The 13,931-nt window shown below is 36.8% G+C and overlaps 1 protein-coding gene across 1 annotated transcript in view; it reads left to right on the top strand.

Annotated features, from left to right (window-relative positions):
• Positions 1 to 5,348, top strand: part of THSD7A (thrombospondin type 1 domain containing 7A) — a 214,478-nt gene extending 209,130 nt beyond the window's left edge. The window contains exon 29 of the mRNA XM_074863607.1: positions 1,421 to 5,348. Coding sequence (XP_074719708.1) covers positions 1,421 to 1,505 — 85 coding nt within the window. The 3' untranslated portion in view covers positions 1,506 to 5,348. The remainder of the gene's footprint in view (positions 1 to 1,420) is intronic.
• Positions 5,349 to 13,931: the final 8,583 nt, after the last annotated feature.

Below are 13,931 nucleotides of genomic sequence, written 5' to 3' on the forward strand. Positions count from 1 at the left end.
GCTCAGGGTAGTGGACTGTGGTTGTAGTCTAGATGATGGATTAACAGATGCTCTCCTGAGGTTAGAACTTCTTACAAATACAGGGTAGCTTATTGTATTGTTTATTTTTGCTCAGTTTATCTCTGTTAAGAATGTACTGTGTCCATGAGAATTTCATTGTGTCTGTATCACAAAATGCAGAGAGAAATAGCAAGGAAGAAATTTAATAATCAGATCAGTCAGATTTGATATTTGGCGGGATATAGAGACACAGAACCAAAAAAGGTCTGAAAACTTTCTCGTTTATTTTTCATACAATATTTTGTTGAAAAATCTTAGTGCATTGGCAAAGCAAATATTTTTTTACAAGAACAAGTTATCTTTGAGAACGCTCTCCCTGAAGTTTTCTAGGTCCTGTTTGGAATTTCTGATCCAAATGACTGTGTAAGTGGAAGGTGAGGGAAGTGTGATCATACACATCAGGCTCTTGGCTGTACTGCATTAGTAAGCATTTGTGGGGCTTCTAGATTTGTTTGGGTTTTAGTAGACCTTCCCCAAAATCTCACTTCTGTCTAAGTAAGGAAGGAAATCTTTTATTTTTTGAGGAAAAGAAAATCCATTAGCATACAACTCCACTGCAGATTCTTCAGACTGGAATCTGTGGCCACAGAAAGCCACAGCTGGTTTGGTAACAAAGATTTAGATTTGGGCAGCCTAAATGACATAGCTGAGATAAGATTTTGGTCAAGACTGAAGATGCATAGGTCTGATTTAAAGAAATACTTATATTACACTCTAAAAGAAGACAAGTACTAAAGCATGCCTAAACATGCATTTTGGCTTGGTAATTTTAAAAACAATATCAAATGGGTTGGAAATCCTGCTGGATTAAAATCTATTTTAAGGCTAGACAGGGAATGGTTATGGCTAACAACCATATCCCTGCTATTTATGACTGGTTTGATTATAACAACTAGAATTAACCGTAGTCATTCCAGCAAGTGTAATGAGATGAAACTAATCCAAAGATGGGACTTTCCTGTGGAAATCCTTGATGTGTCAAGAGAGGTTAAGATTTGGGTCATATAATTTAAAAGAACCTGACTGTGGCTTTGATACATGACCAAATATTGCACTGCAGGCTCTGGGTTCTTCTGAAAACTGACTGATCTTGCAGCAGTACCAGCCAAGGATTTCATCAAGTCACATCAGCACCATAACAGCCCATTTCTGAACAACTGAGCTTTGAATTAAATGTTGCTTTGGATTGATGAAGAGATAATTACTGATCCAAGTGAAGGTTTTAGGCTTATAGCTTTTACAAATGAACAACCAAATGCATTATCTTAAAACAATACACTTATCCTTCATTTAAGACTGAAATCCATCTTTATATGTTATTAGTTTCTTGTTCTATTTACAAATTATCTTATTGTTTCAGCAAAAAGCCAAAGAAGCCCCAGAGAAGGCAGAACAACCGACTGAAACCTTTAACCTTGGCTTATGATGGAGATGCAGATATGTAAAATATAACTTCTCATGGTGACAAATGGAGTCTAAATTAATGGATTGAAATCAGAAGGTATCCAAAGCCACAGGGATTTTCTATAGAGTGGATTAAGTGTTTTGACTTTTTCTTTTTTGTAACTGCACCATAGATGAAGGATGGATTTCATAATGCCTACGGATATTCAAGGTATTATTGTTTTATTTTAGACCATCAGCACTGAGAAGTCTGGCAGAATCACATTAACAGACACTGCAGTTGGAGATTTGTGGTCTTTCCTCAATCTTACAAACTATAAGCACCACTTCTGTCTCCAGAATACTGTAGCTGACGTAGTAATAACAGTTGGAAGGCCCTGCATCATTAACCAAGTATAATCAGTGCGCATGAAGAGTTTGTACCCAGCTGTCTATGACTCTTTATATTCAAGCATAACATATATACTCAGTTGAACCATATGTATTACTCTATCAGATTATATACTTGTTAAAGAGCATTTTAATGCTTAGTACAATATTAACTTTTAACAGGGATTAACCCACTGAGCAAGTTCAACAGTTTACCAGTTGATGATAACTTGTGTTAACCTGCATTTCAGAGGGCAATGACTCACTTGCAAAATTCTGTCCTGTTATCACTCCAAAGTATAAAGGCCTCATATGTACATCCAGAAAGGAGGCATTCTCAGATTCAGTATTTTCTGGCGGCTGCTGTCTGGAAAAAGAATACCCATTGTAAATGTTACAATATGTTTCTACTTTCTCTAACTCTAAACTGTTGCCTGCATCTTTTTTGCTACATGTAAGGCAAATTTTTGCACTATATTAGTGCAGCATGATATGCACTTAACTAGTATTGCCATAGAAACTGCCTCTTTTCAGAAAGGATGATGATGTAACTTGTGCAAGGAGTGTCAAGTAGACAGGTCTTGAATCCTGAAGAGAGTAGCGTTTGGTTTGGACTGTGACTGGATGGAATCGGCTAACGACGTGTACTGTACACACCGTTCCTCGTCACAGCAGCCATTTGTAGTCTATATCATGGCAGTAATACAAGTGTCTAGTTTCCTGCCCCATCTACCTATACTGGTATAGATTGTCCTGCTGGTTTCTAATTGTACTTTGAAGGCTGTTTATGACTAGATTTTTTATATTTGTTAACTTTGTTAGAAAAAAAAAAGAAAAGAAAAAGAAAAGTGGTTGCCCTGTAATCCTGAGTGACATACTTACTGTCTAAAAAGGTATTCTGATTGTTTGTTTAACTAAAATAAAATGGGTTTGCTTTTTTTCCTTCTGCTAGTGAGAGTGTTTTCACTGTTGCTGACAGTGCAATACTCAGAGCCCTTTTGTCTTTTCTAATTAGGATAATTGGATAGACTCTTTTAATTATTCAGTTACACTCTTGAGTGTACTGGCAAGTAAACAATAAGATCGGTAGTTCTGCCATTTTAATACTCATGACTTTTTTTAAAACTCTGGTGGTATAAAAACTCACTGTTAACCTCTTCCATGTTTATGGCTTTTCAGTGTTATGCTTCCAACATGAAGCTCATTGACTTGCCACTGTATCTACATGCCTGTTACAGATGTGATTCATGACCTGAGAAGGGATATTCTCATCAAATGGCTTCTATGTGTAGCCTGAACATATAAGTGACTGTGCCACTACTAAGCAATACAAAACTTTATCAGGCAACCTCTCAAAAATAATTGTTATATAAAGTTCAGTATTAGGTTCTCAGGTCTTTTTTATAACCTAAACCATTTCTGCCTACTCATCACACTATTTACTCAAGAAGCACGAGGTTTTGCACACTGAATAAAACTGTAGCTTTGCAAACTTTGGCCCAGATCCACTGAAATTGATGACAAGACTCTCATGGACATCAGTGGGTAACTTCAGTCCTTAAAAATACCTGCCTTTGGTCCATATAGAATAATTCTTGGAACCAATATGCATTTGTGAATGTTCAAGAGAGGTTATGGTCCTGCTTTAACTTAGCTAACTTATATTACCAGTGTGGTGTTACTGCTTCAAGAAAATGACCTTCTTCCCACTGTGTAAGTATTCCCCAAATGGGAACAATGAGCAGAGAGGAACAATAGTAAAAATCTTTTATACAGGTTTAATTTCTCATCTTACACCTTAATCTGGCTGCAGCTGGTAAAGTGCCATGGCCCCCTGCCACAGCAGTGGTTCATTCATATACATGTTGCAGGACTGGGGGCTTCAGTCTTACGTCACTTTGTAAAGATCCATAGGGAAAAAACAAATCTTGATGATTTTAATTACTTCAGCATTCCTGAGTAGAAAACAAGAAAAACCTTGTTAATTCCTATTTTGTCAGACATGCAAACAATAACATAGAAAATTTATAAAGTTTTAAAGAATGATAACTATCATGTGGAGACATAAAGCTTAATCATGATTTCTGTACTTTTATAAGTCTGATTCTGTGTTGTCAAATAGTATTGGACCAATAGGAAATTGAGGGAACAGGGTTTCTTTCATTGGCAATGAGTCATCTTTCTTTATTATACTGGCTGGACTTAGCAGGAGCCGTTGCCTAGTTCTTGCCTTGAAGATTTTTATGTCCTAAATCTAAGAATTTAATAACTTGAAGTTAAAGGTATGCCATCTCCTTTTTCTTACTATGTAAAATGGACAACCGAAGAAAGAGATAGGAGATTTTTTTAAGTACGTTTAGCCTTTGCAATCCATGCAAGTATTTTAGTATGTATTACATTTTATATCTGGTCAGTGAATTTTGCTGGTGCACATCTGCATCATACTAGTGCTGCATTTAAAATCTAGAGTGCATTTTTATTATTAGTTTTTTTACAAACAAAGTGCACGGAAATTTGAAGCCAGAATGGCTTCCCTCGTTATCAAGAAAAAAATACTAGGCTATCAGGAGGGCTGAAATTTTATGTAAAGCTGAAAGTTGCAAAGGTGATTAAGCCCTTAAACATTGAAACAGAAATAACTAATAGCTGAGTTAGCAGTATAGAATGAAAAGCAATTTGCTTTAAAAATCAGAGTGCTTCTACAAGTCCAGTGCCTAAAGCAGCCACTACCGTAGAGTGTTAGTTTGTGAAAGTAACGTTTCCAGTGATCAAATAAACCATTCAGAAAATAGCAAAGTAGACATCTTCCTGTTGATGTGGTGGTTTGTATTTTCCTTTTTAAATCTGTAGTTTCTAGGTTACTGTGTCTGCTTTGAGTCCTGGAGCAGTTCCTTTTTGAAACTTTGATGCAACTGCACAAGCTTGTTTATATTTGGTATAAAGCATCAATTTTGAAACTCCCTTCCTCCTGCCAAAATGTAATAAAGTTTGTTTTCCAATATTACAATCTGAAGAGACCAATTTAAAAATTCTGTGTATAAATCACTGTAAAATATACCTTGAATGAAATGGAAATCTGTCTTTTTACCTTTATGTAAATTGTGCTCACCCAAAGTTAAGAGTTTATTTTGCCTAACTTAATTTACTTGAATATTTATTTTGTAGAACAAGGAGGCAGCTGTCTGAGGAATGTTTACTTTTCTTTGTTAATGTTAATTTGTACATTGTGTAATGCATTTTTATTTTTTAAATTATGTATATTTCTTTTTTAATGCACAAAATGTTTACGTACAACTACTGCAAATTTGTGTATATTGTCACTAAGCTTTATTCAGTTAATACAGATGACATGAAAATGTAACAAGTCTTACATTTTCATCTGGGTTATTTTCTACATAACTGATGTATTGCTGACAATAAATATAAACACAAAATCATTTAATGTCTTTTTTTAATAGATGTAGTATACTATGCTGGGATAGAGTAACAATAAAAGCCAGATCCCTAAAATATGACCACCTTTTAAATAGTCTCTTTTTTTGAAAGAAATTAGCAAACATATTCTTGTTAAAAATTTGGTATTTCTCTTTAAAAAGAAAGAAAAATGCTTCCTGGTGTTATGGTAACTATTGAAGTCCATTGCTACAGTCCTTGTTGACATAGAAGTCTACAATGCATATTTAATCAATCGATAAATGTCCAATAAATGCAATAAAACAATGGTATTTAAAATTTTGTCCCTTAATTGCCATTTTTAGTTCAGAAAAAACAGGCCATTTGTGGAGAATAAGGGGTGCATCAAGATCTCACTGAAAGACATCTATTCACTTCACTGAAGCTGAATCTGTCTCTGTCCCTATACAAGAAGGAACAGGGAGCAAAATCCCCCTCCTCCAAATAAGCAAACATGCCCAATGTAATCAATAAAATTGTTGTTTACATCCCAGTTGTTGAATAAACATTACCAAATTCACTCTAATTTCTTCTAGAATCAGGAATTTGTTGTTGATTACCTAAGAAAAAAAGTGACTCCACGCTTTTTTCATAACTGCTCGTATTCTATCTCTGCGCTCTCCAAAACTCAATTTTTTCATGCCCATTTCTGCAGCATATATTTACACACCAGTTCATGGGGGTCCAATTTTAGTATTTATTACCTTCCCAGTAACTCTTCCAGGCTAACCCTTAAAAGTTTGAAACCCAGTTTTAAGACAATACAACTTTGATTTTAGAGGCATTTCAGGATTTTCAGAAGTACCGCCTACATACATTTTCTCCTGCTGGAATCCACAGTAAAGTAACAGAAGCATTGGACTTGTCTTCCCACCTGCAATTTAATAGAGGAATTTTTTAGATCATTTAAGTTTGTTTAATTCAGTACAGGCAGAATTCTACAAACAGTTAAAAAGGATACTTGAGACTAGAAAAATAAAATTCTTATTTAAACTCTGCAGAAGAGAATTACGGTACGCTCATGAAGATCATATGGTCTTCACGTTCAGTAAAGAAAGACTGCAATTGGTCGTGAGGCTTCTAGAGTAATGGCTTACAGATTGGGAAATTTATTCTTTATTTAAAAAAATACTGGGAGGATACAATTTTCCAATACAAGTATTATGAAAGGCGATAAACAGACAGGTAAATCTAGAAGTTTAGATAAGTCTTGTAAATATTTTAACTTTTTAGTAATGTGAAGACCTACAGTATTAGGTCTAGAAGATTATCCTGCTGAAACAGTAGTGAGCTTAAGCAGCCATTCACGATCTGCTTGGCATCACTAAAGCACAATTTGGCTACAGAAAAATTTATTTCAGAATCTTCCGGTTGTTTTCTTAGACACAGTAAAGCTGAATGTCTATCCAAAAGCAGCCAATGACCAGGCAGATGAACAAACAATTTGCACTTTTTCAGGGGGGTGGGGATCTGTAGCAGGAGGAGTCTTAGTATCTGCTTGCCTGTTCATTTATTTTTCATCAGAGCGAGCAGCTGACTCATTTTGCTTACCTTCATTTGGGCAGTGTCCCTGGCAATGCACAGCTTGTCCTGTGGTGACATCCTGGTGAAGCATCTCCTACATCCTTTTGAAAACTGGCATCTTTACTAAGTCCTGCTTGATCTGAAAGGTTGCAAGGCTTACTGTGAGGCACACCTTCAGTGACAAATGCCATTGCTCATTCTATTTGCCATCAGGTAATTTTGCACCAGGAGAGGATTGAGCCTCATGAACAGTAGTCTCAGAATGGCAGATTGTTAGCACCAATCTGCTGGTATTCAAGCGTGGCAGTGCTTTAAGTTGACCTTTCCAGCCTGATGGATAAACCATTTCTGGTATTAATATTCTGATACTGTTGAATACTACCTAATCCTGCTTGTCCCAGCCTGGTTAGGTAACAGGTCTGCTGAAGAGGAGGTGGGGGTGGGGGTCCTGGTGGACAACATACTGACCATGACTCAGTTGCAGACCCTGGCAATGAGGGAGGCAACAGCATGCAGGGCTGCATTGGCATGAGCTTGAAGGAGGTAGTTAATCCCCCCAGCCCTCACAAGGCTCTGTTAGGAGCCCTGTGTCTGGTTTGGGGCCCCCTTTGGGTAAGGGAAAATGTCCATCAATTTGACAAGGTGAGGAAGCTAAAACTTAGCCACAGGATCATAATCCATGATCATAGCTATTGTTGGTTTCCATATTCAAAGAAATCACATTTCAAACAGTTCAGGGTTGAACCTATTTAATTATGTTTATGTATTTACAAATCTTTTGTCTTTTTAGAGAAAATAAGGTTTGGTACTTGTCTGTTTATAGGTGAGGGGTTGGTGGCTCCCACATATGTTTAAATATTTTGTGGGTTGTATTCAGAACATAGTCCTGAAGTTTATTAGAATTATGTTCTGAAATTTAAATTGTAAAATAAATGAGTTTTTGTTTATTTTCAAAGATAGCATTCATAGAGTCATTATATTTCTTTAAAATGGCAGAAGATTACTTGTTTCTCACTCAATAAATATCAGATCAGTTTTGCTTAGCTTACAAATAAAAAAAGTTTCATCACAAATTCAGTGTTGGATTTGAAACAAGTCTAATTTTTTTCCTTCCCTTAACAATTATAAAAACAAAACCCCTTTCTTACCTATATGTGTCAAACTATGACTTAAACCTCAGCTTTTTAATTCTTCCCAGTGCTGCTCATTGAGATGCATACATGGAAATAGCAATATAATCTGAGCCCATGACCAGAATTTAGTTAACAGTTCTGTGAATGCACATTCACAGTTTATTGACTGTCCAGTATTGAGAGATTATTTTTAATGCACTGCCTAATGAAGTCCTACAAAAACATCTCCCAAACTTACTTACAGAACTTGTGTCACAGAAAAAATACGAAAACTGTCACAGAAAAACAAAGGAAGGGTGACATGTTGTGTCTTGTTTTCATACTCCAAACCTGATTCCCTTAATAACTTTCTTCCTATGCCCCCATTGTGTCTTGGTGCTTGAAGCAAATGCCAGATTTCATCCTTACTTCTGATTTGCACTGATTGCTGCCATAGCCTTCATTCTCTTTTGATGTGTCTTCTCACTCTTAAGATCATGGTTAGACAACAATAATTACCGGTTGATAACTGGTATACAACAGGTATTTGAAGTCATGCTATCAAAAGCAAAAATATGCATGCTTAAAATGTGGATTTGAGGCTGAAATAATTTGTTTCCTCTTGTCATGCAACCAAAGCTGCAGCTATGTATTTGGAAACCTTGAAGATACTTGATTCTACATTACTCCAGGTTCAGTCACACCATTCTATTGCTGTTACTTTACACTTTTCTCTACTGTTCCCTTGTTATACTCATTTCGTGTTAATTTTCATTTTAAAATCATAGCAAAGGCTGTCTGGTCTGTGTGTACAAGTATAGCAGAACAGAGAGCTCCCTCTTTGGAAAACTGACTGTGATATGACAATAAACAATGATTAACAGAAGCCAAAATCCTCAGTATCTATTATTTTTCAAGAATTCTGGGATGAAGGCTTGGTGGACTAGCTTGGAGATGTTCTGTATTTGTGAAGTCCCTGAAGAGTAAATCACCACAGAAGTCAACCAAAACCCCTATTCACTTGAGCACCTCCATGGCAGGAGGTTATGTATTCTCATTTACTATTTCTGAATGTTGCGCTAAACACACATAGATGTTCTGGTTTTAGTTACTTTATCTATAAGTTATATCAACAACTTAAAATCATGGGTAGTACAGATGATAAGGTATATTTTAAAAAAATTATCAGAGATGTGTAACATCATACATGTGATAACACAGAGCTGAGTTCAGATCAATATTCCGTACTTAAGTTCAGGAGGGGAATCTCCATGTATGTGTATTTCAGCTTTGGATCTCATTTTTAGTTTTGATATTGCACAAAATGAAAGTTTTCATCACTTAATTTGATTTGAACCAACATAATAGAGACTAAAACACCCCACATACCCACTACTGAAGAATAACACAGGTCTGCTCCTTTTCAGCCAGAGGGCTGAACACATGTAACCCGCATCTCTGGGTGGCCAACCAGGCCACGAAGGCCCTCACTTCTTTCCCTCACTGGCTTCTTCTGCAAGGACCAATTTTTGCTGGAATCACTCTCTTCAAACAGGCTGTGTTAGGCATTCATCTGGTTATTAGTCCCCGAAACATAAACTACCAGTTAGTTATTATTACTGGCCCTGTGACTTACTAACAAAGAACCAATGTCCCATATAACGCTTGACTCCCAAGATAGTCCGACATACTGGTAGGAAATAAAGTTTCACTGGGTCAGTGTTACCTGTTATTTTAAGGATTATGTTGGTATCTTCGTCACTGCTCTGTTTCTTCAATCTCCAAGACTGAAGAATTCTGTAGCATCATTTTATGAGGGGAAATTGGTGACACCAGTTTTCGATCAGCCAAGGAAAGAAAAAAATAATTAGCTGGCAGTTTTGTGACTGCCTGAAGTTGAATTTAATGAACTGCAGAAACAGCTTTCTGCAACATTAGAATAGCAGCTGGAGCTAAACTCTACATTTCTGCCTTAAATGGCCTCCACTTACTAGTTGATGAGCAAACCATTAGTAGCAGTCATTTGTTCAGTTTTACAGAAATATAAAAGGAAGCTTTGCAGCACAAGCGAGAAGTTAATTGTCAATTTCAAATACTCTTCAATCCCATTGCAGAATTACAGTGCTAAAGAAGCCAGGGCAGAAGCCTAATGGCCTCAAAATTGTAAATGGGCCCTTTCAGAAGGGCAAAACATTATTTACATTAAAAATTACTATACTCCATCTCTGTTAATTCATTCTCTTTGAAATGACGTGGTACTGCAGATGACAAGACTTCCATCTGCCACCTTAGATCAATGTAATGGCAGTACGATGATGTGTTTCTCCAGAATACTTCATGTGTCTCATCAAAAAGCCTTACCACCATGTATTAAAAATTGTCCTTATGTTTAACAAGTTCTTATAAGCTATAAAGCTTTTTGCTATTATTTAAGGCTTTATATACCTATAATAACACTACAGAGATTATAAGAATAGAATATAGGTTATAATAACATTTATTATTACTTGATTTACATTGTTTAAAGCTTTTAAGCCCTACTTCGGTAATTGTCAATTACCTTGCAAAACATCCTGGGCATTCCCCCCATAAACTGTATTGAACTATGTATATAAGAAGAAAACACATATGCAGTGGTATTGGGAGTTGTTTATTTTTTTTTTTCCAGCAGAATCACAGGACAATTAAATAAAAGTAAATTACATTAAATTACTTTCAAAGAGGGAAAAAATATTATTTTAAATAATTCTCAAAATCACTGCATGCAAATTTCCAGATTTTCACTCATTGCTTTTCAAAAAAAACCCAGATCTTCCATTTACCATACAATCTCTAAGGACAGGGAGGGAATTTGTTCACTGTGCTCTCAGTTCCTCTGTAGAAGACTTGCACTATCTGTGCATTTCTTCATATTTCCATTGCCTTGCGGGGGCGGGGGGCGGCGGGGGGGGGATCTTTCCCCTTTTGACTTGTCAACTTTGTACATATTTGACTCTCAGCCACATTATCTAGATCTATGTTTCAGTCTCTCATCTCCTAGAAGTCTTTTGACCCAGCTGAACCAGCTGCTAAGAAGAGCATTAACAAAGGAGAACAAGCTGGAATAGCAGGAAGGGTACCAGGTGTCTACAGTTAATTTGTTTTGTTTGTCTTGATATAGTACAAGCATAGTTTTACACAGAGAGCTGTAACAAGCAGTTATCCTGTCCAGAATAGTGTTTATGACTCTAACATGATGATACAGTAAGGAGCAAGACAGGCCTGGTGTGACAGCAGGGCCCTTGAGTGTGAGGACAGGATGCAGTGAAGAGGGCCACAAGCACAGGATGTTGAAGGAAGGGGCACAGACTGGCACTGGAGATCCCTTGGCTATAACTCACCAATGTTCATTTAAAGAAATGCAGAGCTGGAGCTGGACAGAACTGGTTTTAGGGATAACAAAGAAAACAAAGAAATAGTGTCTAACGTGTAAAAGACACCATAAACAGTAAATTTGGGTGTAATACGGCACTGCAGACCAATAAAGACAGAGCAAAGGTGTAAGAGGGTGTTGGCAAGCATATAAAAGTAACCCCAAGTTGCTCGTTGAGTGAGGAAGAAGAAACCATTAACATGAACATCATATTCCTCCAAGTGAAGGACTCCAGATGCTGACGATTATCATAACACCCCACCACTGCCACCAGCATGACACCACCAAGCTGAGCACCCAGAGGAGCAGTGGAGATGTGAGCCTAACACTGGGAGAAGGGGTGGGCACTAGGAGATGTGTGTATAAAAATTTTAACTGCATTAGCATTCTTTTAAAACAATTAGATCTGGACTAATCTGCTTTGCTTTCAGTTATGCTAACAATACTTATACACTTTACTTATATAAAAGGTGTGCTTCCTCTGTGCCTATAAGCAAGATTTTGAGTGTAACAACTCTGCAGCAGCAGAGAGAATTCTGGGTCAGATGGATGAGAGAAAAAGGATAGATGAATTTTTAAGATACATGAATATAGATACAGTAATCCCTTCTTGGTACATCAAATTTTAAAAAGAAACAGAAAAACCTGAAAGCTAGATAGACTCTGGCTTTAAATCACTAGACAAATGTGTAGAAATGAAAGCAAAGGTTGTCATTACCTTAAGGGCACATTTGCTATTTTTAATCGAGAAATTCAAGCTAGTTTAGTAGGATCTTTTAATTCAGAACTGAACAAAAAAATTCTAAATTTACCAAATTTGCACTATGTGCAAAACAATGTGATGACAGAAAAAAAATCAACAATGATATCTTATGTATGAAATATTTAAAGTATAGATTACCATAAGCAAGGTTTTTATCTGGACTGCAATGGCAGATGATGTGTCACAAGGGTAACCAGTTGAACTAATTTTGTCTGCCTAACATACCAATGAGCTAGAAAACTACAGTAAGGATACAGAACTTGATAATGCTAAAAAAAGAATAATACTGACTGAGCACACATGGTAAAGAAGCCTATGGGCTAGTTACTGAAAGTAGTAAAATTATGAGCAACTGGAACAAAAAAGTGCCTGGAGTGAACTAAAGAGTAGCTAGAATTAACTGTAAAACACTGCAAGATAGCAGTGGGGGACAAAGAAGAGTAAGGGAAAATATGTCATAAAGCAATGAGCCACAGCAAAATCTGATATGATCAAAGACATAACAAAGCATGTGCTGTGAGGCTTCTCTCCCTCAAGGGCAGAGTAGAATTATTTCAAAATAACTTACATTTGTGATAGTAAATAGCCAAATAGTGCCTTTAAATATAATTCAACAAAGAACTGGTGAAGATAGGGAAAGCATAAGCAAGGAATTACTTAGTAGTAGTACAACATATCTTTTTACAAAACAACTTATTATCAAAAGAGATTAATGAGTGGAAAATTTGAAATTCATGTTTGAAGGACAACAAAAAATGCAAACTTTTCATAACACCCCAAAGGGCTTTTTTTTTGCATTTACACTACCAAGCCAAGCATCATTTGTCTCAGGACTCCCTAGGCCAGCAGGTGTCCACCAGCCACTGTATCTCGCAGATTTACGTGGCTTTTTCTTCTATGATGGCCACCAATTTGTTTTTGAACCTATGCTGCCTCTTAGCATTCACCGCTCTTCTAATGGTTCCAGAGTGCCCAATTAAGAAGCAGATCTCAGGTATGGTCTGCAGCAGGTGCCGTTGCCATAAATTCATAAAAGGTGAGAAGCAGGAGTGTCTGGCAGTCTTTGCTTTCCCTGGAGCATGATTTTTCTTCAGGCAGCAGGGGTAGCTTAGTGCACAGGTAAGTGCCTGAAACATGCCTGTCCACCAATAGCATGATTGAAAGAGTCCTGAGCTGAAAACAGCTGAACAAAATTCTTTTGAAAGGAAGATTTGAAGGAATGTGAATGTCATAATGAGGTGAAATAAGAACAGAATTAAATTCCAGCACATTCAGATATTCAGTGTATGTTGAGAATAAGGCAAGAAAAAACATGTAACTGAAGTGCATGTAGACAAAAAGACTTTGATATATGGCCCAGATATATGGCCTTGAAAAAGTATCTGGGCAGATTTCAGCTTGAATATTCATGATTTCTAAGACTAAAGCATACTCTCTCCAGGAAAGTGGTAGAAATCCCATCTGGTGAAACATTCAAAATAAACTGCCTTAGAGCAGTGGAACATTTGCTGAGCCAAACAGTCCTGCAAACCAGGGGAAAGCACCCAGGTCCCCACTGTTACACTGCTGGGAGACACTGGGAGTGTTACTGCTGATAGGCCAGGGTAGCCTACAGTGACAGTTCTGCAATATTTACCAGTATAACAACTTGTTTCCATTACTTTGACCTTCATTAATCTTTATGCAATTTAGGATACCATATGTTGACTTTCTCATTTAAAAATATCTGAGAATCCTTTGGTTAGAAGCTTTAATTTTTCTTCACTTTGGAGGAGAACCCAAAACAGGGGAACTGAGAGGAGAAGCTGACTGTAAAGTCAAAACCATGCTTTCT

Source organism: Strix uralensis, chromosome 1 (genome assembly GCF_047716275.1).
Source record: "Strix uralensis isolate ZFMK-TIS-50842 chromosome 1, bStrUra1, whole genome shotgun sequence".
Taxonomy (NCBI): domain Eukaryota; kingdom Metazoa; phylum Chordata; class Aves; order Strigiformes; family Strigidae; genus Strix; species Strix uralensis.